Below are 25,418 nucleotides of genomic sequence, written 5' to 3'. Positions count from 1 at the left end.
GCCCTACAGAGAAACTACACTTCCCACGCCCTTCTCGGTCTCCACGTGGCTTGTCCTTTGTTTGCAAACAACTTTTAGTGGAGAGAAAAAAAAGTTCACAAGAAGGTGACAGCGGTGCAGAAATACACGAAAAACAAAACTTTGGCGTTTTTATATGAACTTATAGAGGACAGTTAGTACGACAATATTATATTAAAATTATTTACGCAAACGTCATTAAATACACTTTATAACATGGATACAATACCAGTTATTACATCGACATACAACGTGCCGAACAAAACACATAGCTGTAATGTGATCCTGAGGACACGTGATAAAAAAACAGCATGAAACGCCGCATGCTATGTTTTTTTTTTCAGGTGAGGGAGAAGGAGGAGCTCATGTTAGAAGGAACAAAGGATGTCACAACTTCCTCACCCTGTTGCAAAATATTTCTGAGAGCTCCCAACTGAGTTCCCTGGAAGTGTCCACGATGTTATCAATGCCCCCAGTCTACTCTGTGTTTGAACCATGTGTGTAGTACTTGGGGAGGATTGTATCCTTTACACATCATTGGCTACTTACACTCATTGACTGCCTGTGTACACTTCAACATGTACACACATCCATCCATATGCTGCATTACATATAATACATTACAATACAGGAAGCACTATAAAAAGTCATGATTAAAAGATATTAAAATACAAATATAAAAAATATATATACATACATCAATGCCTTACATATAAAGAACCATACCAGTGCCTCCACAGCTATGATTGGTACTGTGTAGTGCTAAATCTGATGTTAGACAACCGCAAGATTACATCATATAAACTCACACTGTATTAGGTACACGTTGCTAGTACTGGGTGGTCTTCGGCTGCTGTAGCCCATCTGCTTCAAGGTTCGACGTGTTGTGCATTCAGAGATGGTATTCTGCATACCTTGGTTTTAACGAGTGGTTATTTGAGTTACTGTTGCCTTTCTATCATCTGGAACCACTCTGCCCATTCTCCTCTGACCTCTGACATCAACAAGGCATTTTCGTCCACACAACTGCCGCTCACTGTTATATTTTCTCTTTTTCGGACCATTCTCTGTAAACCCTAGAGATGGTTGTGCGTGAAAATCCCAGTAGATCAACAGTTTTTGAAATACTCAGACCAGCCCGTCTGGCACCAACAACCATGCCACGTTCAAAGTCACTTAAATCCCCTTTCTTCCCCATTCTGATGCTCGGTTTGAACTTCAGCAAGTCGTCTTCACCACCTCTAGATGCCTAAATGCATTGAGTTGCTGCCATGTGATTGGCTGATTAGCTATTTGTGTTAACAAGCAATTGAACAGGTGTGCCTAATAAAGTGGCCGGTGAGTGTATATTATGTCACATATATAAATATATCTGACCAAGAAGAGGAAATATAATTACCAGAGACACACACAGTCTGGGTTGGCTTAATGCACAGGCTGGCCTAGGGGCTCCATGTATGCAAGGGCCCCAGATTTGCCAGATTATTTTTGATTATTTAAATGTACTTCAGAGAAGAAGAAAAAAATCCGTTACCCCTATTGGCCCATTAAAACATAAAAAAATGAAGCTGATTGGGTAGATGTGACCCACATCTACCCAATCAGATGACCTTATGAACCTGGTCCCATGACGTGACCAGGTTCATAAGGTCAGTTTGGTTTGTGTGGGCCGTGTAATATTCCAAGCATGCTTTTACACATGGCACTAAATTACTTTTTTTCTGGTAACATTAAAGCATGATGAGTAAGGGTGGGGGGGCCATACGAAGAGTAGCCTATGGGCCCCTGACAACCTTAAGCCGCCACTGCACCCAGTGCTGTTTAGTCTCAGGGTGATCACTGTTGTTGGTACCATAAATGCGGAGCCGGACCAGTCACAGGTCTATCCCTGACTAGTACAGGGAGAGGGCTTTTATCACCATCACTAAAACACACAAACTGGAACATCCAGAAGTTGAGACACATCAGCAACTCAATGACCAACTTGAGGAAACAGCTCAGATCATGTGAGGATACTGCACAAAGCAGGTTGTTTCAGCTCCCAGGCACAGAGTTCACCTCAGTAAAACCCTGTAATCAAAGAAGACCTCAAGGAAGGTAAAGCAGGGAAAGCATCACTGACAAGAGCAAACATGTCCACAAAAAACAATTAAATCAGTTGTATTAGTTCAGCTGTGTAATTATTAGGGCTGTGTGTTGGCAAGAATCTGGCAATACGATACGTATCATGATACAGAGGTTACTATTCAATATATTGCAATTTTTTAAATCGAATTTTAGGAAAACTGTCATATTATAAAGAACACACCACCATATGCATAAAATCAGAGCAAAAAAGTTTACTTTTTATGCAATCAGAACAATGGGATCTGTATTTGCATTTGTCCCTGTAACATCCAACATCATAGCACTACTTAGAGAGGGCACATGTACTGAGAGGGTGCATATCTTTGCAAATTAAATCAAATATTGAGTTTATCTTTGCATGTGAACTAATTAAAAATCGACCCAGTGTTTTTGTGAATCAATACAGTATCACAAAACACAATATTGCAATATACATTGTTTTTAGGTATTTAGGTATTTTCTTACACTCCTAGTGATTACAGTGCCAGGGAAATGATACAAAAATGGCAAACAATAGCAAATGTGATATCTGTTCGTATCTGATCCATCTGTAGATGTAGAACGGAACAAAGTGAGCTCCAGGAGCAGATGTTCAGACTGAGGATGTGTTAAGGGAGCGAGGCCCAGTGGCTTGTTACCAAGCAAACACACTTGAAACCGCTGCAGGAAAGAGCAGTGACGCAGACGAATGTGTCCCTCTGCCGTTGAGTTGTTGTACCGGTTACAGATGACACACAGCAGAGACAGAGATAAGTCCCAGCAGCCAGGATGTTTGACTCATCACTATTCACTATATCCACCACACCTTCCTAAATGAGGGATGGTGCTCTTTTCCCTTCTCTGGTGCATTAAATTGCTAAATCAGTTTGTTAATGATCTTCTTGGACATCCAGTTTTAGACAAACACGGCTCTGAGGGCAAATGGAGTTAAGTGCTTTGTTACTACGGTATCTTCATAAAACTGAGACTGAGTGGCTTTTACATTACGTAATAATGATGAAATACATATTATGGTTGTATTATGATGGGATTAAAGATGCCTCAACACGGAGGCATAAACTTGGAAAGCAAGTGAGGTCAGCATATTCTCAATTAGATCCAAACAGCAGTTTCTTCTTCTTCTTCTTCTTCTGATATTATATTTATATACACATTAGATTATAATTAAATACACAAACCACACAGACTACAGTCGGCAGAGATGTTGAATTATCAATTTATATTTCACTGTAGTCATGATATGTATTATTTTATAAGAAGAGACAAGAATGACAAAGAGGTGAAGCAATGGAAAGCATGGACAGGGCAGCAACCAGGGCTGTAGATACCAATGAGAACATGAACACATGTCCTCAGTATTATTTCTGGTAATTTGGGGGTTTTAACGAGCTGAGGTTCTAAATTTAGACCCAAATCACACATGGTGATTAGAATCACTAACAGCTGTAGGCCAAAAATAAATAAAATGAAAGGATTTTAGTGTTTTGTCTACCAGAGTTCCATTATTGGGAGTGTGGGGAGTGTTTGGAAACAGCATTTAGAGCAGTGATTCTCAAAGTGGGGTCCAAGGAGTCTTTTCCGTAAAACGTTTTCATTAATTTAAATTATTAAATAATTATTAAATTATCTTATTATATATATATAATTTGAATATTTAGTTTTTTTTTACAAAAGGCTTCATAGTCCAACAAATAATATTTTAGTTTGTAAATCTACGGTATAATAGTTCATAGATTACGTTCTAATCTAACAAATCTATACCTTAGAATATGCAAATATGTATAATACATGCCTGTTCTTTGACATTACTATTACTATGGACATAGGCCTAACGTACATGAGGGGGTCCCCAGTATATTCTCTATCTTGTAAGGGGTCCTTGGCTGATAAAAACATTGAGAACCTCTGATTTAGACAATATACTGTACACCAATAAACAATAGATTTTCTATAAATATAGAAAATGTGGAAGTCAGCCTGGCTACTGCCCTTGCGGTTTACATCTTTGTTTGTTGGAGGGCAACTGCGAAAACAGAAAATATGTATATATCACAGAATAATGAACAGTTTGTAAGCGTCTTCATGAGACCGTGATCTGGCTGAGTCTCCTGTGCTGTAGCAGCTGCATCAGAGTGTCAGAGATCTCCCTGTACCTCAGCCCGTACAGGTACGGGGCAAACGCCCTGGGCAGCAGCATGAACACACACATATTGACCGTGCTGACCCACACACGAACATCATTACTTAAGTCTTTCCTATGGAACAGGAAGAGCTCCATGGTGAAAACGAAGCCGGGGGCAAAGTAGAGCAGGAGGAGAACCCCGTGAGCCAGCAGCGTGACCCGGGCCCTGGAGAAGCGGTTCTGCCAGATGCCATGGGTCCTCGTCACCATGTAGAGCCGAATGTAGCAGAAAAAAATGAGCGCAGTGCAGATGAGTGCAGCCACAAAGAAGTAGAGGTGGATCCCCACCATGTTCTTGTCCTGAATGAAGCCAAGGGAGATGAGGACCAGACACACAGCCACCGTCTCATTGGGATTCCCCCTCTCTACCTCCATAATGATCACCAGGGTGAAAGGGTACACGGCTGCCAGCACCCACACCCCCACCAGAATGCAATGGGTGCGTGCAGGTGGCAGAACGTCATGGTAACGGAGTGGCCAGCGAACCGCAGCGTAGGTGTCCACCACCATGAGGGTGACGGTGAGGATGGCACAGCAGTAGGAGGTGACGGTGACGGCTGTGATCAGCTCACAAACCAGCCAGGGCATGTGAGCTCCGGTAGCGTTACAGATCACCGTGGCCATGTTGAGGATGAGGAAGAGCATGTCTGCTGCCAGGGTGTTGGCCACCAGCAGGTAACGTGTCTCCTGACGCAAGGCACGGGACAGGAAGATGCATGTCAGGAGAACGGGGTTGGCCAGCAAGGTGGCCAGAGTGATGACCGTGGTAGGGATGAAAAAGTAATTTAGGTGCCACTTCAGCAGGCTCTCCACCCATTGCTCTGTGAGGTTGGAAATGCGCATTGATGACGTCATGTTATCCATTGAGTTATGGAGGCACAGATGCTCTGATGGAGGTGTGATTTATGGTGTGTTGACTACTTCCTCCAGCAGCTTCCTGTTAATGAGAAGACCATAAATTAATATCAGTCAGAGTGGACCACCATCAAAATGTAAGCATGTAAATGCATACAAATATGCAGTTTAGTGTATGAGTATGCAGTATATATAAAGCAGTAACTCTGAATTATGAACTGCGGTCTTAAAACAATATCTCTTAAGGTTTTAATATATCCATCATCTTATTGTATTGCAGACGGGACAAACCAGTAATAAATACATTCATACATAATGGACTGCTTTGGCTTGCTCAGTCTTTATCAGAATGATATTGACATAACTTTGGTAGTGTTCCTCTTAGTTATTTATAGTCCAGATCATTAGGAAAATGAGGCCAAAATTCAAATATTAACATCTAGTAATAGACTCTGCCCCTTGAGTATGATGTGGCGAATAAAAAAAAATGCAAATGAAGGCCAAGTTGTAAATAATTAACTTGATGTAACATGAAACATTAGAAAATAAACATTTAACATGTTACTTTAAAAAAAATAAGAACTGACTTCAGTTGCAGTTTGGATAAAACAATCTTTTTGTGAATTTAAATATATATAAATTTCCCTAAACTTTCGGGTAGGGCATGATATTTAATAGTTAAAATGAAGTTTTTATGCCACCGCCAACCCCCTAATAGCTTACAAATACTCAAACACCTGAGACAAAAAAATTCTTCTGTTCAATCTTTGTGCGGACACACTTATTGGCAAATTATTGATTGACCAAAGGTACGTTTTCTTACCTGATGCCCAGGACAGAAAACCCTCTCCGTGTTGCACATCCATTAGGCTTTACGCTTCTATAAATCAATGGATGTTTTGTACGACTCGTCTCACCGCTGACCTTATCTGATGCACTCTCTGTTGACTCATACAGATAATATAGGGATGGAGAAAGCTCCAGCCACTTGGCTGTCACATAGTAACGGGGTGGAGCTTTCATCCTCTTAGCTGATCCTCATGCTGTAACTTTATCAGTGTATTCTTCCAAAGATGTTTTTAAATCTGATTTAGTTTGACGTCATTTGAAAAGATTAAATTGATTAGAATCACATTTTCCTCTCAATTTGCACAAAGCTTCACTCACTCCAATCTGTTACCATCATCACGTTTCAAAAGAGAACAAGCTCTCTAACAATAACCACGACATCGTTTCCATGTGTGTTTTAGATAAGAATTTTCTATAGCACTTAATAACAAACCTGAGTTCACCAAACAGATAAAAGGAAACATTTTATTGGTTCATTTATCACCATCAGATGTGTCATTTTCTCTAATCATGTAAGTTCCTCTTAAAGGAACAGTGTGTAACATTTCGGGGGATCTGTTAGCAGAAATGGAATTTGATGTTTTCATTAGTGTGTAACCACCTGAAACTAAGAATCGTTGTGTTTTCGTTAGCTTAGAATGAGCCCTTCATATCTACATAGGGAGCAGGTCCTCTTCACAGAGTCCAACATGTTTCTACAGTAGCCCAGAACGGACAAACCAAACACTGGCTCTAGAGAGAGCCTTTCATGTTTTTACGTTACCTGAAGGCCACCGTAGTTCTCCAATACGCTTGTGAAACTGTGGTAACGTGAGTCGCAGAGTGCAAAACTGTGGCACCGCCAGCCGCCGTCTGACTTCCGTTGCTCCTAAAGTAGTGTTATTATAGTAAGGATGGCCTCTGAGCGAGGCGAACGGCGTTACCACGGTTTTGCAGCTCGGCGGCTCACGTTACCACAGTCTTTGAAAGGGAGGAGTGAGCGGAGGGATATTCAGTTTGTATCAATCTTCAACCACACCACTAGATGTCGCCAAATCCTACACACTGTACCTTTTAAATAAGTTCTCTGAGTCCCTCCCATAGTCCGCTCCATCATTTCCTTTTCCTCTTCCTGTATCCACTTCTCCCTCTATTCTCCTCATCTTCTTCATCCTCCTCTTCATCCTCATCATCATCACTATCAGCTTCGATGCTGCCCTGCTGCTGCTCTTCTTCAAGCCACTCTCTCGCCATCAGTCTCCTGAATACGTCATACTCCTCTGCTGACGCATCGGCAACATGTGTGATGAAGGTGTCCTGGTCAACACTGAGGATGTTGTCCAGTTTGGGGTTGAGGATGATCGTCTGTCCTTTCTTGTCTGGGGTTTGATACAGGCCCCGGCGCTCCAGAAAACAGTGTCGACAGCGCACCTCGTCCAGAGTGAAACGGAACAACCTGGACTTCACCATCTCCGCCTGTTTGACACCCATTCGAAAGTAGACGTACTGTGGAGAGTTGAGTTAATACATGCTGTTACAAACAACAATCAGTTTGGAACGAGAAAAACACAACAAGATAACCTCAAATAATAACTTATAATACTAGTTATGCAGATACAATGTACTCACAGCAAGAGAGTAACAAGTAAATCAACAGATATATGGCATACATCAGATTATTAGTGGCTTCATTATCAGTTCCCAGGTTAAAAACAGCACAAAACCTGTTCCATTCTGTAGAGACAGCCAAGTCATACACCACTTAATAACAACAATGTGATCCATTCACAGCCACTGTTGCCCAATAGATGCGGAGTTCATTTATGGCCACCAGATGGAGTAGTAGAGCAGTGTTTCAATTCCATTCTACTAAGCAGGTTTAGAGTGTGTGAAGTCACCATGGATACTAAAAATGCTTGGTCTTGAGCGTGCTGTTGATGGACATTATTGTCCCACTATGCAAGGAAATGTGTGAGCTGCTAACAGCTGGAAAAAACAAAAAACAAATTGTGGATGAAACAGCTACAGGAACGATTCGAGAAAACTATAAAAAAACAAAATCTTTGCGGGCGAAAAATGCTCTCTGTTTGTGCAGTTTAAATGTGAGACTGACATCTGTCAGCGCAAGTCTTGTATCATTTTCTGTTAGAGCAAAACGATAAAGTATGTTGATTTCTTGTGTACCAAGTGGGAAAGTAAATACTGCTTTACTGTATGTGTCTAGTCTGAATTGGGACACAGGCTGTGTGCACAGGGAGGGTGTCTTTTATTACTGTGACGTTTGATGTGATGTTTGCTCAAGTTTTGAGGAAGTCAATAAATCTGCAGCCTACCATGAGAACGGCACTTTGCCATGGGAGCTGTTGCCTCTCTCTTGAACTATTGATTTCAATTAGGCCTACAATTAATGATTATTAGTCCAACCTTTGCAGCTTTGGAGACAACGCATTCTCAAGGGCAGCTCCCAGGCTCTGGAACTCCTTCCCACAAGACATCAGAGACTCTGAATCCCTCACACTATTTCAGTCCCGCCTCAAGACCCATTTCTTCTCCTCTGTCTACTCCTAGCCCCCACCCATACCCGTTTGTGTGTGTGTGTGTCTACGAGTTGTCCGTGTGTGTCATTTGTCTGCTGTTTGTCTCACACTGCTTCCCGTTTATATTGTTAAGCGTCTTTGAGTTCCAGAAAAGCATTATAAAAGTTGAATTTATTATTATTTCAGATTTGATTTATCAACTATTTATTTATTATATAAAATGTCTGAAAATTGTTTTTTAGAAAGGCCCGTCAAAATTTCCCAGAGCCAAAGCTTATGTCTTCAAATTTCTTGTTTTGTCCGACTATCAGCCCAAAACCCCAAAATTGTCAATTGAGGAGCTGGAACCAGTGAATGACCTAAAATACTGACCTGAAACTTGTACTCCAGCTGACCCGTGTTTTCCAGCACTACGGCCGGACTATCTCTGAGGATGTCTGTGACCTGCTGGACGGTAAACAGGCACTTCTCTCTGAGGAACGCCACCACATTTTTGACTGTCTTCACAGGCACAGTCAGGATCTGGGGGTAGTGGGACACCACTCTCTGAAGACTGCCTACAGGGGAAATAAGGAAAAAAATACTGGTTTGATAATCATACAAAACATCCATAAATATCAAGCATGGAGTACATCCACCTGAAGCAGTGTTTCAACAATGGTTATGATAAACTGTGCTGCGCAAAGATCACGATCTCACCTTCCATTAAACCTAGTTTCCGCATGTTGCCTATGCGCTGCTGAAACTGTGATTCCTTGACGGTATAAAGTTCAGGACATTTCTCCAGCAGTTTCAGCACACTGGAGGGATTGAGGCCCAAGACAAACAGAGCTGTGAGAGTTGACAGGGCATGTTTGGCAGCGCTTCCTCCTCTGAGTTTGGATGTGACATCATATATCTGCTCTGCCTGGGAGTCTGTGAATCCCATATCAAGCAGAGAGCGTGGGGACAGCTCTGTGACTGGCTTCCTGGACAGAGGAAGGAGTTCATGGTTGTGTTGTGATGACTGGAGAGTACTCTGGCTGGTGGAGGAACAGAGCAATCTGCATAGAGGCTGGAGGTGGCATCTCCCAAACTGAAGCGAGCTGAATATAGAGGAGGAGGTCGCATTTCTCACAGTCCACAGAAGAACCTGTGGAAAACAAACCATGGTTATAATACACAAACAGCAGATTATGTCCCTGTTTTAATTCTAATTATTGAATTATGGAGACCAGTCAGAAGTGGTCAGTAAAACGGGCAGGGGTATTGCTGTTATAAGGAGATGCTCAAATGTTTTACCTTCAAATGTAAAGGGAAATGTCATTAAAACACTCGTCTTATCTCATCTGTACTATTGCTCAGAGGTTTGGTCTGCCGTGTCACACATAAAGAAGTTGCAAATTGCTCAGAATAAGGCAACGCGTTGTTTACTTCAGTGTTCGTAGAGAACTAATGTCAGTGAAATGCATAACAGTCTATCATGGCTAAAACTAAAAAACAGATTTACTGCATCGTTGCTTAATTTAATTAGAAACATATCGGTAACTAAATTGCCAAGGGTTATTATATAATCAATTACGCTTCAGTTCTGATGAACATGAGTACAGTACCAGGCATGCCACTGAAGGAAGACTCACACTTCCGAAGGTGAAAACTAACATGTTGAAAAGTACTGTAGTGTACAGAGCCATGGTGACATGGAACACGCTGCCTCGGTATATCATTCAAGAAAATAGCAAAAATCTATTAAAATATTATTGAAAAAAATATCTCCTAGCTGAACAGCTCTCTGTGTCTGCTGATATTTAACTAACATCAAATCATAAAAGGTTTAATGTTGGATAAATACAAAGTCCTGTTAATACTTATGGTAAAAGAAGTTGTTGCTTGTTCTGTTTTTGTATTTTGATATAATATGCTTTGGTCCAACCACTAATGAATCACATTTACATCTATACTCTGTGAATAGTATTAACTTGAACATATAGGTCCTGTGTTGTTGTGTTTTGTTGTGTCTCTTTTGATGTTGTGGTGATTGTTGGTAAAGACTGTAATGTGATTATGTACTGAAATGTAGCCTAACAGTTCAAAGTGATTCAAGTGGACTCCAGGAAGAATAGCTGGGCTTCAGCCACAGCTAATGGAGATCAAAATAAAAGATCTGTAGAGCCTTTACAGAGAAGTTAGCAGGAGATGTGCTGTAAACCAGCTGTGCTTAGCATTAGCATTAGTTAGCAAACATGAAGGTTATAGAGGTTCGTGGGCTGTCATTCGTTTCTTCTACATGTTTTAAGTCTCTGGCTCATTCAATTAAACGTCTTACAATGTAACGACTGTATTTTAAGTTGAAAAATATAAAATATGATCATGTTTAGGAGCATTTTGATTCACCTGACGCGCTGCAGCAACTCGGGTACCCATGCTTGTCCGTCGCACATATACTTCCGTCTTTCAGTCTCGGCAGAGGCAGAGCACAAAGGTTCCGCTATGTTTCTGTTGCTTGAGGAGAAGTGCACACACTCCCACAGCAAAAGTGAACATTGTCTTCAGACGGACATTAACCATGACTGATGGTTTTACCAAAGAGGAGACGAGATGTTTTAATAATGTGTTTTCAAACATGGGATTCCCAAAGAGTACTCTGTACCACTGTCAGCCTGACACCTGTGTTGTTGTTTTTTGTAATTTGTGAGCAAATGGACTAGAATGAACATATTCAGTTATTGTTTGTTTTTGATGTTATGTGTTTTTTTTAACTCTATTCTTTCTTTTTATCATTATTTCTTTTCTTAATTTTATGTCAATTTTGAATGTTGAAGTTGTTTTATCTAGTGTACTTAATGAGTTTGTCTATAAGCTGATCTACTTAAAATTGTTTATAAACTATTGTAATTATGAACATATTCAGTTATTGTTTTTTTCTTGTTTTTTGTTTTTTTTAACTCTATTCTTTCTTTTTACCATTATTACTATTATTATTTATTTTCTTAATTTTATTTCAATTTTGAATGTTGAAGTTGTTTTCTCTAGTGTACTTAATGAATTTGTCTATAAGCTCATCTACTTAAAAATTGGTTTATAAACTATTGTAATTACGAACTGTAAATTGCATATATGAAACCAACCTTGAAAAAAATAAAGTATATAAAAATAGAATGAACATATTCAGATGGTATGTTGGTTTGAGGTGTAGTTTTCGAGTGTTGTTTGTTTTTCAATAGAAGATACTTCTACTTTACCTATAACACAAAATGTTTATTCTATAATATACATATATACCTACAACAATTTCATCATTTATTTGTGCATATAACTACAAGTTATATGGCAGAATATTGCTGATTGTTAAATATTTTAACTGAAGTTGACACTCAGTATTTGTAATATTAGGTTTCCCCCAAGATTTCTAACATGAAATCCAATTTAAAGTGGGGTTTTTTTCTGCAGTTTGAATCAGTCAGGTCAAGCAGCTGTTGCCCAAGCTATCTGGTACCTCACCATGTCAAAAACTGCAACGTGAAACTGTTTTATTGCACTGCAATTTAATGATTTACTGTGTTCACTGGCTGCATAAAGAATATAAAATTCAAATACATTTACAATGTTTGCATGACAAACAAAAACTTTCTACAGTTTTGATCAACAGGCAATTTCTCAATCGTATAAAAAGGAGCATTACATTTGTGGACAAATATTTATTCATGTATAAAAATAAATAGATAAAATATTGTAAATATACTTACAATTTTTAATTAAAACCTCAAGATTAAAATCATGAACATAAAACAGACATTTGTTAATCAAAAGCTGGATCATTAAAACAATTCCCTTCAACTTCAATCAAACTGTGTGGTTTCTCTCCGAGGTCAACAACTCAAGGTTGTGGTCATTTTCTGGGGTTTTGGTGGCAAAGCTGGATCCCTGTGAACAGTTACTATGATGCTTCAAATTTTCCCTAAATCCAAAGAATAAATAAAATACATAATATAAAAGGGAAAAAAACTGCTACATCATGATGCATTTGCTTTGTGTTGCACTCAGCAATTCCAAATATGTCAAACAAGCACATCTTGACCAACAACAGCTTGACAATGATATCCATTACACTTGGCAGCAAGCTGTGTATACTTAAAAGGCAAAGGTCCATTTGTCTCTAAAAGACTTCTGTCTAGATGGTAGTGTTTGGCCTTAGACTAAGACAAGGTTCCTTTTTCTTATTTTGCACTTCATGTCCTCTTTGCACTGCTGCACACTAAATGTTGGACGGATAGTTGGCATAAAAAAATAAAATAAAAATCAGTCTTTAATCTTCATGGAGGTACTTCTGAAGCTCTGTTTCCAGGGCCACCATTGACAACCTGTCATCCTCATCTTCCTCTTCCTCCTCCTCATCATCAGGAAGAGTCTCATCATGTTCATCCGGGAATAAGCCTTGCCTGACAAACACTTTAGGACTGGGCTCCTGGTGCGGTGGTGAGCCTGTTAAAGGAAGAGAGGGTCCTAAGTACATGAGCTGTCACTGCCTTTAGTTTGGTAACGTCTACAAAATATCCACCAATGACTTATGTGTATTTTAGAACAACTAAAATGTAAAACCATATGGGTTATTGAAGTCCAGTACAAAAACATTTAGACTACAGCCACCAGCAGTCAAAACAAAGCTTAATTACCTAAGGCAAGTTAGCAGCTTTTTAAACACACTGCACCTTTAATTACAGGTGGAGCTCCATAATATCTGAAGTGGAAAACATGGCTTGTCAGTCTAACTCTAGTGTTTAAGAGTACTCACAGTAGCTCTGATTTGGAGGGACCACCTCTGTCCAGCTGTACTCTGCCAGTGAGATGGGTTGGCTGATCCAGGACTGCAGCAGCAGCTCGTCCAGAGTCATTCTCTGAGTGGGATCAGGGTGCAGCAGCCCACATAACATATCATGCAGGTCTGAAAGTGTACATAGAGACATTTCAGCACAGAGTTGTTTAAAAAATAGGAAACTGAAAGTGTAATTTTTCTGTTTGACAGTCAATTAAAACTATTTGCAGCCACCAGCAAAGAGCAGCAGTATACCTGGAGAGAGGGGGAATGGGGGCTTTAGTTTGGCATCCAGGATCTCCTCAACACCACAGAAAGGGTTCTCACTGAATAGCAGAGTGTAGAGCAACACACCAAGAGACCACATCTCCAGCTCTGGACCCTCATAGCTACAATAGAACAATGAGAAATACAACAATTAAAATAAGCTTATACTGGGCAATATGGGAAACATGGCAGCATTTTATTCACCAGTTAATTTCAGGGTCAGTGTACGGCTTTGAAACTTTACGATCAACATTTCCTTGCAGCTACATATATTTAATTGTACGTCGTAAAGGTTAATGGGTCATAAAAGTGATACAGAACTGGTAAACAGCGCTCTTACTTAGATTCTGCTTTAATGATTTGAGCGAGCTGTGTAATCACACAGACAGTTATCCCCCTTTTAAACTAAACCATCTATAAAAAAGGGGACCAATATGAAATTTCCTATTTGTTGCTAAATGAAAAGGAACAAATACCACTCGTCATTCTCAGGTATTATGTACTCACGGATTTCCCTGAAGCACCTCCGGGGAGCAGTACTCCAGTGTGCCACAGAAATTGTAAAAGAACTTCCTGGGAGCCATCATGGCAGCGGAGCCGAAGTCTATCAGTCGAATGTGGAAACATTTGTCAATGATGATGTTCTCATCTTTTATGTCCCTGTGAAGGATGTCCTTAGACCTCAGATAGAAGACAGCCGCCACCAGCTGGGAAGACACAGAACCCGCCAGTTTAACAAAGAACAAATGAACGCTTCACACTTCATCATGTGTATTTTCTTGCCCATGTTACATACCTGTCTAAAGATGTAGCTGGCCAGGGGCTCATCCAGCCTCGGCTGCATGTCTATGAACTCAAAAAGGTCCAAGCCATCTCCATGTTTCTCCATCACCATCTGGAAGTAACTCCCATTCTCAAACACCTCCAGCACCTAGTGGCACACGCACACACATATAGGATGAGCAAAATAATTTAGCATAATAAATGAAGGTTTTTACAACATTGTTGTTCATTGCTTTGCTTCCAGGCGGTAACCCGAACTATCCCTTTATAAGGCTCTGATGATGCAACCCAGTTACCTTGACTATGTTGTGGTGCTGTACTCGTGTCAGTATGGCGATCTCTTGGCTGACCCGTCCCAGCATGGGATCATCTACCCAGGAGTCACTCACTATCCTGGCCTTGCTAATGAACTTCACCACCACCTACAAATTTAAAAAAAACACAGCAAAAGAGGCCACATCATCACAACAATCATACTACTCCCACAAATCACATGGTTTATCTTGGTTTTAATATGATAAAAATGTATGTAAAATATTTCTACGTAGAAATTGTGGCATATTGTATATACATGAATAGGATATGTTTTGTCATTAATGAAAATGTTTTCTTACTTCCATTCCATCACAGCGCTTTATTGCCTTCCAGACAAAACCAAAGGCTCCTTTACCCACAGCTTTAAGAGGCTGGTACTCCTCTTCAAACTGCCCGTCGCAGGCTCGAGACTGCTCCAGATCCATGGTGGAGCGTAACACCTCACCAATCCTCTAAAGAAAGGACGGAGTACAGAATAATGACTTGAAAGCAGAACAGCAATTTTCATATTTTGATAGATACAGTATGTGTCATACTAATTCAGGTTGAAAGATCTTTACTGCCACTGACCTCTCCTAGACTTGCTCCTGATTGGTTGAGCAATGCTCTATCTGTTTGCAATAGAGGCCTACTCATCCACACACAGAACATGGAGCTTCCGTCAGGGAGGTTAGATCTACACACATCACACTGCACATCTGGACAGAAAATAAGGTACTGGTTAAAGTTGTTTTGCTTTATGTAACACAATGTGTAGATCTTTGGAGGGAAACAGATTAACAGTTGTAGTAGTACCAACCTACTCTGGTGCCATCTCTGTGGTACGCGGTTCCTTCGTATCGCCCCTCCAGTATCTGGGTAGAGTCTGAGGACGGGGTGTGTCCATCCACCTTCTGTTTCTTAGGAGTAGATGTGGCAGGAATGTCCGTCATTGATTGAATTCCACCAAACTCTTGGCTTTTTTCTTTATGAATCGAAGAGATGGCTGCCCACTGATCCTGCTCGCCCTGGTCGTTTTCTACTTGCTCTTCAGTTGAGCCGTTTCTGGCCTCTACACCAGTCTCAACAGACTTAGCTTCCAGGACAGATTCTACCACGCATGGGGAGGGTGTACGCAGGAGCTCAGCTGTATCGCAGGACATCATGGAGTGTTGGTTGTCATCATTGTACCCTCCGCAGCTGAGAAGCTCTGCACTACTGCTCAGATCGAGGTCGGCAAGGGCCCGGGTCACCAGATCACCGTTGCTGTTGAGGTCCAGGAAGCAGCTGGCCGAGTCCACTATGTGTGCTGAACGAGAATCCTCTGCCTGGCCTGGATCAGATCCACCATGGCCGGCAAAGTTTTCACAGAAGCCAGAGGACGACCTGGGAAATTGAGTTTTAATAAACTGATGACAAAGAACAGCAACAGATGGCACTAGATTGGCGAATCTTTCCATAACAAAAAAATCCAGATTTTATTATTTTATCAAAAGGAGGTTGTGAGGAATGTTTGTAGTTTTCTTTCCAAACTCAACGTGGCATGCCAATCTACCCTCACCTGCTCTCCAGTGAGATGACCTCAAAGCTGGAGTTTTGGAGGACAGAGGCACATGAGCGGTGGTCTTTGCCTACGTCAGTTGAGGTGCCACCCACCCTGCCAGCAGCATGTCCATTCTGTATGGGAATGTCTAAGGACAAAAACAACAACAAAAAACACAGAAATGCTCAATACAGTTTCTCAAAGACCGTGCTTTTAATGCCATTGCTCACTGTAAGCATGAAAACACTCCACACAATATGAAATCTTTACATACACATACAGTATATACATATATACTGTATGTGCATGTATATATACTTCAGTTTAGTTTTTGGTTTACAAGGAAGAGCTACAAATAAATGATTATGAAAAAACACAAAATCTACAACAGTTGAGCCGCATCATACCTGGAATAATCTTGATGGCAGGTTGATTATTTTTATGAACTGTACTGCCTAGCTGCTGCTCTCTGTTATGGCGTGGTGGTTTAGTGGGAACGACGCAGTAGGTCTCTTCTTCTGGAGGTTCGACCCAGGCAAATGTCTTGAGGAGTGCCTGAGTGGAATCAGCACTGTCTAGCTGGCTAATGCAAAGAGCAACCTGGGCTGCCTCCTCCATCAGCTCTGTAGTGTCATCAGCCCTGAGGAAACAATGACTGGATTTGAGTATAAGTCAATCCGCCAATCAGGATCAAATAAGAATGTAATGATCATATTATAAAAAGGGAAAAAATCTGGTACGAGATGTTTTGTGAAAAATCTTTTTGTGATCAAACATGTGCACATTCAGAATGAATGTTTAAACCTCTAGCAGATGTTGCTTATAATCAGTGTGTTCATATATTTCTGACACAAGAAAACCACAAGTCCCTCAAGATTTCTTTTTCCTTGTGGGAGAATGAGGACACAAAAATGATCTATTGTGAATGTCACATTTAGTGATCATCACTTCTTGTGTAAAAGGAATTAAAACTCATTGAATATACAGTAGGACTTAAGCAAGCAGAACTGTAAACAAGCCAATATGAAGTTGTAGGAGTAGTTTTTTAAGCTGATAGTGTTTTCCCAAGGCTCTCAGCCAGTTGATGCATGTTCTTGTCTGTTTGGCTGTAATAAAAGTTCAACATGATTAAATGTTGTAGAGTAGTCAAACTTATGATAAAGAAGGTTGTCAACCAATAATTAATGTATGTGCTACATAACTGTTTGAGGACCATAATTATGCATCATTCATCGAAATGCAAGGGTGATTTTATCAACACCATGGTACATTAATTTATCTTGGTAATGTAGTCAATGACTGATAAAAATCATGTATAAGACTACAGTGAAGTGCCAAGGAGCTGAACATTCACATTTTTTTAAGTCTGAGCTAGGAACTTAAATGTGAAAACAATACACCTTTTAATCTTAGTAGGTTGTTGCTTTAATAAACACAATGTTGCATTTAACAACTTACTTTATTCAGCTCGACTCTCCTAAATTCCCCCTACTTAAAACAGCCTGTGTTGAAACTTTTTATTTAAGTATTTCTGTGCTTAACATGACATAACTAATGAATGGGCTAATCAGCCTACTAATAAAATGACAATCTAATAATCAAACTATGTAAACACCCATAAACTTGAACACAGTGATATAGCTTTTAACAGTCCGTAACAGTGTCAATAGCGCGAGTGAGTGGTAACGTTGATGAACTTGAATAAAGTCTCTTATTGGAAGAAATGTATTATTTATTTATTTTAAATACGTTTTCATATTTATAAATGATCCAAGGGCCAGAATGAGGTTGTTAAAGGGCTGGATTTGACCCACAGGCTGCCAATTGAATAGGTCCGCACTACAGCAATACCATAGTAATATGTCTGTCACAAGTATTTCTATGGGGGAACAAACTTTCAGTCAAGCACTCGATTCCTCTCACTCATCTCCTTCACTAAACCTGAGAATTGGATAAGTCACTATATATTATAAATTAAGATATCTTTTTGACCAAACATGCTGTGACATTATTTGTCCAACAGATGGCAAAAGAGAGGAGCATTAATATATTGTAAATGTATTCTGAAATCTTCATCTTCCTCCACTCTCACATTCAGGCCAATTTGATATGCTAATGTTGTTTGGTTATGAAAGACTGAACCAACATTAATGAAACCGTTATGATCCCAGGTTACAACATCTAAACAATTCAGATCCATACTTTGCGCAGAAAAATATCAAAACAAAGATTAACCGTCACTTAAAGAGTGTTTTAGTGTCTCTAGTGGCTTGTTATATACACAGAGAGGGCATCAGGATCGACCGTAGAATTGTTGTGTTTTCATATTTACTGCCAGGCACATTAAATATACATGCAGTCTGCTGCTTTTAAGTCCCTGGATAATGCTACAGCAGCTTTTGTCTGGTCCATTATTTGTGAAAATACAAAGCATACAAAGATTTGGTCTGTTATTAATTCTAATGTCTGCCGGCATAAAAGTTTCTGTGCAGGTTAAACACGGTCACATTCAAGAAGTTTATTATCCTCTGGTAATATGAAGTCATTGAGTTCTTGAGTAAAAACATTCAGGTGGCTTATGATAAGGACACGGGGATTGCTACTTACATAACCACTCTTGTGGAGGTGACAGCAGGAGCAGAAAGGGTAGACAAACCGCTGCCCGGTTTCTCCAGCCTGGTGCAGGTTCCAGTGAAGATCCTGCCTCTTCCTGTGGAGGTTCTTCCCAGGGCAGCCTGGTGCACCATGGCCATATCACCAGCCATCAGTGAGGAAGGGTCTAAGGATTGAGAAACAGAAGGAAAAGATTAAATCACATAGTGTGAACAAAATAGTACTGTGTGACAAGACAAAATAAAAACACAGAGTTAAAGAACAGAGCAGCAGCATTAGCATGAAGGGACACCATTGTGAGGTGTATATGGGGGAAAGCCAGGTTGGACAGATAAGACACATCACATATTTTATACCATATAAACCCGTGATTTACCACAGTTTAGACCAGGGGTTTTGAAAGTCTGACACTGTGCCAGTTTGAAAACCTCTGGTTTAGACTAATCACTGCAAGTGGGTTTAAAAAAAGCTGCCATCTTGTACACATCACAAATACATTCAAATGCTCACCGGATTTCCCTGATATTTTGGATGAGGCTGTACTTTTATTAACCTCTGCTTGAGAATCAGAGTAGGGGCTGGCCTTTCTGTCCGAGTCAGACATCCATCCATAGAAACCGGGCATCAGAAAAGTGACACTCTGTTGATGACAAAGCAGCAGAAGACATTAAATGTGAGAGTAGGCATGATCGTCAATCCAAACAGCCTCGTTCAGCCGGTCATGTCGGCTAACCTTTCTCAAAAGCTCGTCCCTGTTGTAGCCAAACAGACTGAGGGCCAGGTGGTTGTGGATGCTGTAGATGGAGCCGTCGGGGTGGAGCAGCAGGAGACCGCTCAGAGGAGCAAACACCCAAACTGTTCCAGAGTACTCCAGTGCAGGGCTGGGGGAGAGGACGATGCTGTCCACTGTCACTCCTGTAAAGCACAATTAGTTACTAAATTACAGTATATGATGGATAAAATGTTTCGGGGTACATAGTTTTACCCTATAATGATTATTTTTGATAATTTTATTGATTAAACCAGCATTTTTTTTTTTTTTTTTGGAGGATAAAATTCAACTAATACACACTTCAGGGGGTAGACATGAAAACTCTTTTATAAAAATAACTTTTTTAAATCATATTTGCTCCAATCTCTCAACCCCTTAAGAAACACTTCATTCTTCATCATTCATTATTCATTGCATTATCTTGTGTAGCTTCTGTATATTTTTCTTACTCTAAAAAGGCTTAAGAGTATATACTGCAGGATGTTCAGTTTCACAGAATAATATTGGGTTTTTTTAATCCCCCTCTGACCTAGCATAACGTCCCAGCCTCTTTAAAAAAAAAACTAAACACCTCACCAGAGGATGGCTCTCCAGGGTTTGAGGCTTCAGACTTGTATAAAGAGGAGGTGTTAGGAGAGCACGGCTGACTGTCTTGTGGATCTGATCTTTCAAGACTATCTGATGGGCAGGTGCAATCAGTTCCATCGCTTTGGTGTTGGGGCCTCCCACACACCACTGCCCCCTGAAGTTTGACACACAGCGGTACTGATGCACCCCCTCTGCTTTTACCACACACTCTCTGAACCCTCAGCATCTGAAAGAAAGAAGGAAAAGCAAAGTCAAAGATGACAGACTTACAGAAATACCTGAGCTTAAAATGTTGTGGGGTAACATTTCTTTTCTCTGTTGTCCTGAACTGTCTAAGAAGCACATTGGTAACCAGAAAGATGAAAGCAAAGCTTAAAAAAAGGGAGCTTTCCTTAGCTGAGTGGGACAGTTATGGCTGTAGAGTGTGCTTACTTTGGGCAACGCATTACTGTGCAGGGGGATTTGTAAAGAGGGGATTAGCTCCTTCACAGACACCCCTTTTAACTCGTCAGGATGGTGGTATCCATGGAGATGGGCAAACGCCACGTCACAGGTTAGGATACTGCCCTAGAAATGAAATCAAAAGTGTAACATAAAATTGTTTTAATGGGTTAGAAAATGGTCATATAACCCAGTAGCATGTATTTGAAGAAAGCAGAAATTCTCATGAAAAATGCAAAAAAGAAAAGAGAAATCCCACTCCTGAGGCTGCTAAATAATGATGTACTTACGTCTTGTGAAAAGGACAGACTGGCTGATACCCTTTCAACATTTTCCATCATGACAAGCCAGTGCTCTTCATTTTGTGACTGTCTGTAGGTACATACTGACACAGGCACCTCTCCAGATAATGTCACAACATCCACCTACAGAAAAAGTAGCACATTAAACATACAAAAGAAAAAAACACTCTTAATTTCCAAGTTTTTTAGTCGGCATATTTCATACCACTTTTCCAGACACAGCCACAACAGTTCCATCCACTAGTGGAAAATTTTCTTCCAATGCTTCTTCCAGGACCTGACTGGTTTTATTCAAGAAACAGGACAGCTTTTTTCCAATCAGCTCCTCGGTGGTGCACTCAAACAGTTTGAAGGCCTGTTCGTTTGCTGCCAAAATCTGAAAAATTAAGATAAAACACATTTACAGCGTATACTCTAGTTGCTGACCAATTCTGCTCAGTTGCCACAGCTCTCATTAAGCACACACACAGTACCTCTCTGGTTTTATGGTCGACTGTAAGAATGACTTTGTTTGGGTTGAAGGCAGATGGAGATCCAGACAGGCCAAAATCTCCAGAGATTAGTTGACTGAACAAGCTTTCTTCTGTCTCTGACATAGTGGGCGGGTGTGGCAGGGAGACAGCAGAAACCTGGGAGCCAGGATGCAAGCTAGAGATTTGGAGGTTTCTTGTTGCAACAGAAGTGCAAATATCAAAATTTTCACCTGTAAGCAAAAAATCAAGGGACAGACATTTAAAAAAACAGGCACTTTCTCTCACCCTCATCCTCACAATTAAACCTGCACTAGGCAGAAAGTTTTTGGCATTATTGGGCAAAAAATTTCCATAATAACCTTTCAGCATATTGTAATTCAAGTGCTCTGAGAGAAAACTTCTGATTAGACTTCTGCACCTCCTCATGGCTCTGTTTTCAGGCTTTAAAAAAATCTTGCCGCGGGAGACTTTGGCCAATCACAGGTCATTTCAGAGAGAGAGAGCGTTCCTATTGGCTGTTCATTCAACGGAGGCAGCCGTTAACCACTCCTAAACTCCGATTAAACGGTCAAACTAGACAGCGCAAATATGAATCAATATTCTGTTACTGTAATGCCTATATCTCCCCTCAATGTTTTCAGAAACATCTTGTAGTGTACTGTTTAGCTGTAAAATGAGAATGCTTGCTCCGGCTGGTGAGCGGTGCTTGGTATTTCCTCAACTGATCTCAACATGGCTGCCGGGTCACAAACTTAGCAGTTAAACGGTTAAATATTAACATCCCTAATTTGAGGCGAGAAATAAGCATTACAATATCAGAATATTGATTCATATTTGATCAGCGCTGCCTAGTTTGACCGTTTGATCGGAGTTCGCGAGTGATTGACAGCTGCTTAGAGACGGCAGGCTCCAACTCGGCTTTGATTGGTTGTTTTCCTGCGGTCTTTGAAATCTTGCAGATGCCGTTAGGAGCACCGGAGGACACAGAGGAACATGCTTTTTTCCCCCTCAGATTACCTGTCTCATTCACTACTGTCAGGATTTAGTGACCGTTTTATAAAAATAACTTCTTTTTTTTTTTTTTTTTAAATCATATTTGCTCGAATTCTACCCACTGCTGCAACTAATTATTTTCATATTAGCCCAAGATGACTTCTTTAAACGGCTTATTTCGTCCAAAAAATAGTCCCAAACTCAAATATAGTCAACTTACTTTCATCAAAGAAAAACAGCAGATATAAATGTGGTCATTTTTCGATTGATACATTGTTTAAAGGTTAATCAATTATCAAAACTGGGCAGACTAACACACAATTACAACAGTTACACTCACCGCTCAAGGAACCAAGATGATAACGACGTTGTAATGCCTGACGGCTCTTCTTGTACACCGGTCTCTGGGTACATGGGTAGGACTTATTCAGGTCAAAGTCATCCTCCAGGAGATCAGAGGTGAGGTCGGGCACCACACAGATAGTGTCTCCTTTAACTCTGATGCTTTGGCTCACCCCAAAATCAGCCTCAGTCAACAACAGCGACATTGCTGCTGGTTATCCAGCTAAGATATAGAGAGAATTAATGGATTGCAGCATTATGCTTTTACAGATTAGCTAGGTCAGGGGTCAGCAACCTTTACTATCAAAAAAGCCATTTTAGGCAACAAAAAAAAAATCTGTCTGGAGCCGCAAAACATTTGAGCATTGTGATGAAAGTAACACAGTTTATAGTCTAAGTATATAGTATATAAGTCTAATGCAGTGAGGGCCAAAGTGCAAATGTACGATGGAGTATTAGGGCCACATTGAGGGGAAAAACATCTGAGATTTTGAGAAAAGGTCATAACTTTACGAAAAAAAGTCGTAATATAATGAGAATAAAGTCATTACTTTACGAGAATAAAGTCATAGCTTTACGAAAAATGTTTTGTAATATTACGAGAATAAAGTCATAACTTTACGAAAAAAAGTCGTAATACAATGAGAATAAAGTCATAACTTTATGGGAAAAAATCGTAAAATTAAGAGAATAAAGTAGTAAAAAGTAGTACAAAATTGAATAACACTTAAAATTACTACTATATAATATTACGACTTTTTTGTCTCGTAAACCTATGAATTTATTCTCGTAATATTATTATTTTTTCTCGTAATATTATGACTTTATTCTCGTTATATTATGACTATTCTCGTAAAATTATGACTTTTTTCTCGTAATATAACTTTATTCTCGTAATCTTATGACTTTATTCTCGTAAAATTATGACTTTATTCTCGTAATATTATGACTTTATTCTCGTAATATTATGACTTTATTCTCGTAAATCTATGACTTTATTCTCGTAAAATTATGACTTTTTTCTCGTAATATTATGACTTTATTCTCGTAATATTATGACTTTATTCTCGTAAATCTATGACTTTATTCTCGTAAAATTATGACTTTATTCTCGTAATATTATGACTTTATTCTCGTAAATCTATGACTTTATTCTCGTAAAATTATGACTTTATTCTCGTAATATTATGACTTTATTCTCGTAAAATTATGACTTTATTCTCGTAATATTATGACTTTATTCTCGTAATTTTATGAATTTATTCTCGTAAATCTATGACTTTATTCTCGTAATATTATGACTTTTTTCTCGTAATATTATGAATTTATTCTCGTAATATTATGACTTTATTCTCGTAATATTATGACTTTATTCTCGTAATATTATGACTTTTTTCTCGTAATATTATGAATTTATTCTCGTAATATTATGACTTTATTCTCGTAATATTATGACTTTATTCTCGTAATATTATGACTTTATTCTCGTTAAATTATGACTTTATTCTCGTAATATTATGACTTTATTCTCGTTAAATTATGACTTTATTCTCGTAATATTTTGACTTTATTCTCGTAATTTCAGCTTTATTTTTTTCCCCTCAATGTTGTCCTAATACTCCGTCGTACCATCGTACCATAGACCTACAACAATGATAAATAAAAACAAAAAATATAAACAAAAAACTGTTATTCATTTCCATGTTTATAAATCCACAGGGAGCCACTGAAGAGGAGCTGAAGAGCTGCAGGTTGCTTAGAGACCCCTGAACTAGGTTCAGCTAACAGAGACATGTACATGTACAATCTTCAAATACCCGAGCAAATCAATATTGATAACATTTGAGTTGCTCAGGTATTTGAAGATTAGGTCCAAAACAACACTCACCTCGTAGAAGCCGTAGAAAGGAAACTGTGCGGCCTGACAAAGCTAGTTTCAGTTGACGCTAGTTGACAAGGTAACGTGACCTCCCCTGAGATATCTGGCTAACTAGCCGTGTGCTAACGTTACAAACACAACGGAGCCGTGCGGTGTTTCCTTCTTTCGCTGCAGTTTCAACGCCTTTATTACCGAGTTAACGTTACCGTGGCGTTAGCACAACCTCGACACCATTCCCGCAGGCTAGTTAAGGAAAAAGAGAAGATATCATTTACACTATTTCCCTTCGTCCTGCTGTAGTTTAGTTTTATAAACCGCGGGCTTCGAGGAGCGGCAGCTGACTGAGTAGAAACCAGGAAGTAACCCTTGAGAGCCAATCAGATCTCACGCCTATAAACGAGAGAGCACCTCATTGGCTGACTCACCCGGAAACGCTCGTCTTTGTTTCCACGGAAACCATGTTACAAAAACAACAACAAAATAAAATAATTATCAAATAATAATCATAATAAATAATAATAATAATAATAATAATAATAATAATAATAATAATAATAATAATAATAATAATAATAATAATAATAATAATAATATAATAATACATAATTCACACATTATTTTTTAAAAAACATTTATTATAGAGCTCGTTAACCTTAGAACATTTTAAAAATAATTTATCATCACATTTAATTAATGTCTAATGATCTTTTGATATGTTTAGACATATTTTCTTTTCTACTGTACTGGATGTATTTCAATGTTTTTATTGGATTGTTTTCCAACAACAAC

The 25,418-nt window shown here is 39.4% G+C and overlaps 3 protein-coding genes across 5 annotated transcripts; all 3 read right to left on the bottom strand.

Moving 5' to 3' along the window:
• Positions 1–3,349: 3,349 nt before the first annotated feature.
• Positions 3,350–5,228, bottom strand: LOC119499277 (probable G-protein coupled receptor 148). The gene has a single exon (XM_037788550.1). It carries the CDS (start codon positions 5,189–5,191, stop codon positions 4,226–4,228), a length of 966 nt encoding a protein of 321 aa, XP_037644478.1. The 5' UTR covers positions 5,192–5,228; the 3' UTR covers positions 3,350–4,225.
• On the bottom strand, positions 5,117–11,176 carry mterf4 (mitochondrial transcription termination factor 4). Of its 2 annotated transcripts, XM_037788549.1 has the most exons (5): positions 10,921–11,176; positions 9,247–9,679; positions 8,920–9,104; positions 7,085–7,516; positions 5,117–5,266 (listed from the first exon to the last, which is right to left on the bottom strand). In XM_037788549.1, the coding sequence occupies exons 1-4, from the start codon at positions 10,948–10,950 to the stop codon at positions 7,124–7,126; spliced, it is 1,041 nt and encodes a 346-aa protein (XP_037644477.1). In that variant the 5' UTR covers positions 10,951–11,176; the 3' UTR covers positions 5,117–5,266; positions 7,085–7,123. The 2 variants fall into 2 exon arrangements, with proteins under 2 accessions (XP_037644477.1, XP_037644476.1); XM_037788548.1 differs by lacking the exon at positions 5,117–5,266 and having other exon boundaries at positions 6,914–7,516; positions 10,921–11,175.
• Positions 11,177–12,054: 878 nt separating this feature from the next.
• pask (PAS domain containing serine/threonine kinase) lies at positions 12,055–24,990 on the bottom strand. Of its 2 annotated transcripts, XM_037788695.1 has the most exons (21): positions 24,639–24,990; positions 22,749–22,973; positions 21,416–21,645; positions 21,148–21,318; positions 20,931–21,065; positions 20,632–20,766; positions 20,188–20,425; positions 19,573–19,754; positions 19,350–19,479; positions 18,834–19,005; positions 16,634–16,866; positions 16,245–16,374; positions 15,504–16,069; positions 15,275–15,402; positions 15,004–15,156; positions 14,686–14,811; positions 14,403–14,537; positions 14,114–14,313; positions 13,595–13,728; positions 13,319–13,468; positions 12,833–13,008 (listed from the first exon to the last, which is right to left on the bottom strand). In XM_037788695.1, exons 2-21 carry the CDS (start codon positions 22,954–22,956, stop codon positions 12,833–12,835), a joined length of 3,732 nt encoding a protein of 1,243 aa, XP_037644623.1. In that variant the 5' UTR covers positions 22,957–22,973; positions 24,639–24,990. The 2 variants fall into 2 exon arrangements, with proteins under 2 accessions (XP_037644624.1, XP_037644623.1); XM_037788696.1 differs by lacking the exon at positions 24,639–24,990 and having other exon boundaries at positions 12,055–13,008; positions 22,749–22,956.
• Positions 24,991–25,418: the final 428 nt, after the last annotated feature.

This window comes from Sebastes umbrosus, chromosome 12, assembly GCF_015220745.1.
Source record: "Sebastes umbrosus isolate fSebUmb1 chromosome 12, fSebUmb1.pri, whole genome shotgun sequence".
NCBI classification, from domain to species: domain Eukaryota; kingdom Metazoa; phylum Chordata; class Actinopteri; order Perciformes; family Sebastidae; genus Sebastes; species Sebastes umbrosus.
Note: the sequence above shows the minus strand (reverse complement) of the source record. Positions and strands in the feature narration are given on the sequence as shown.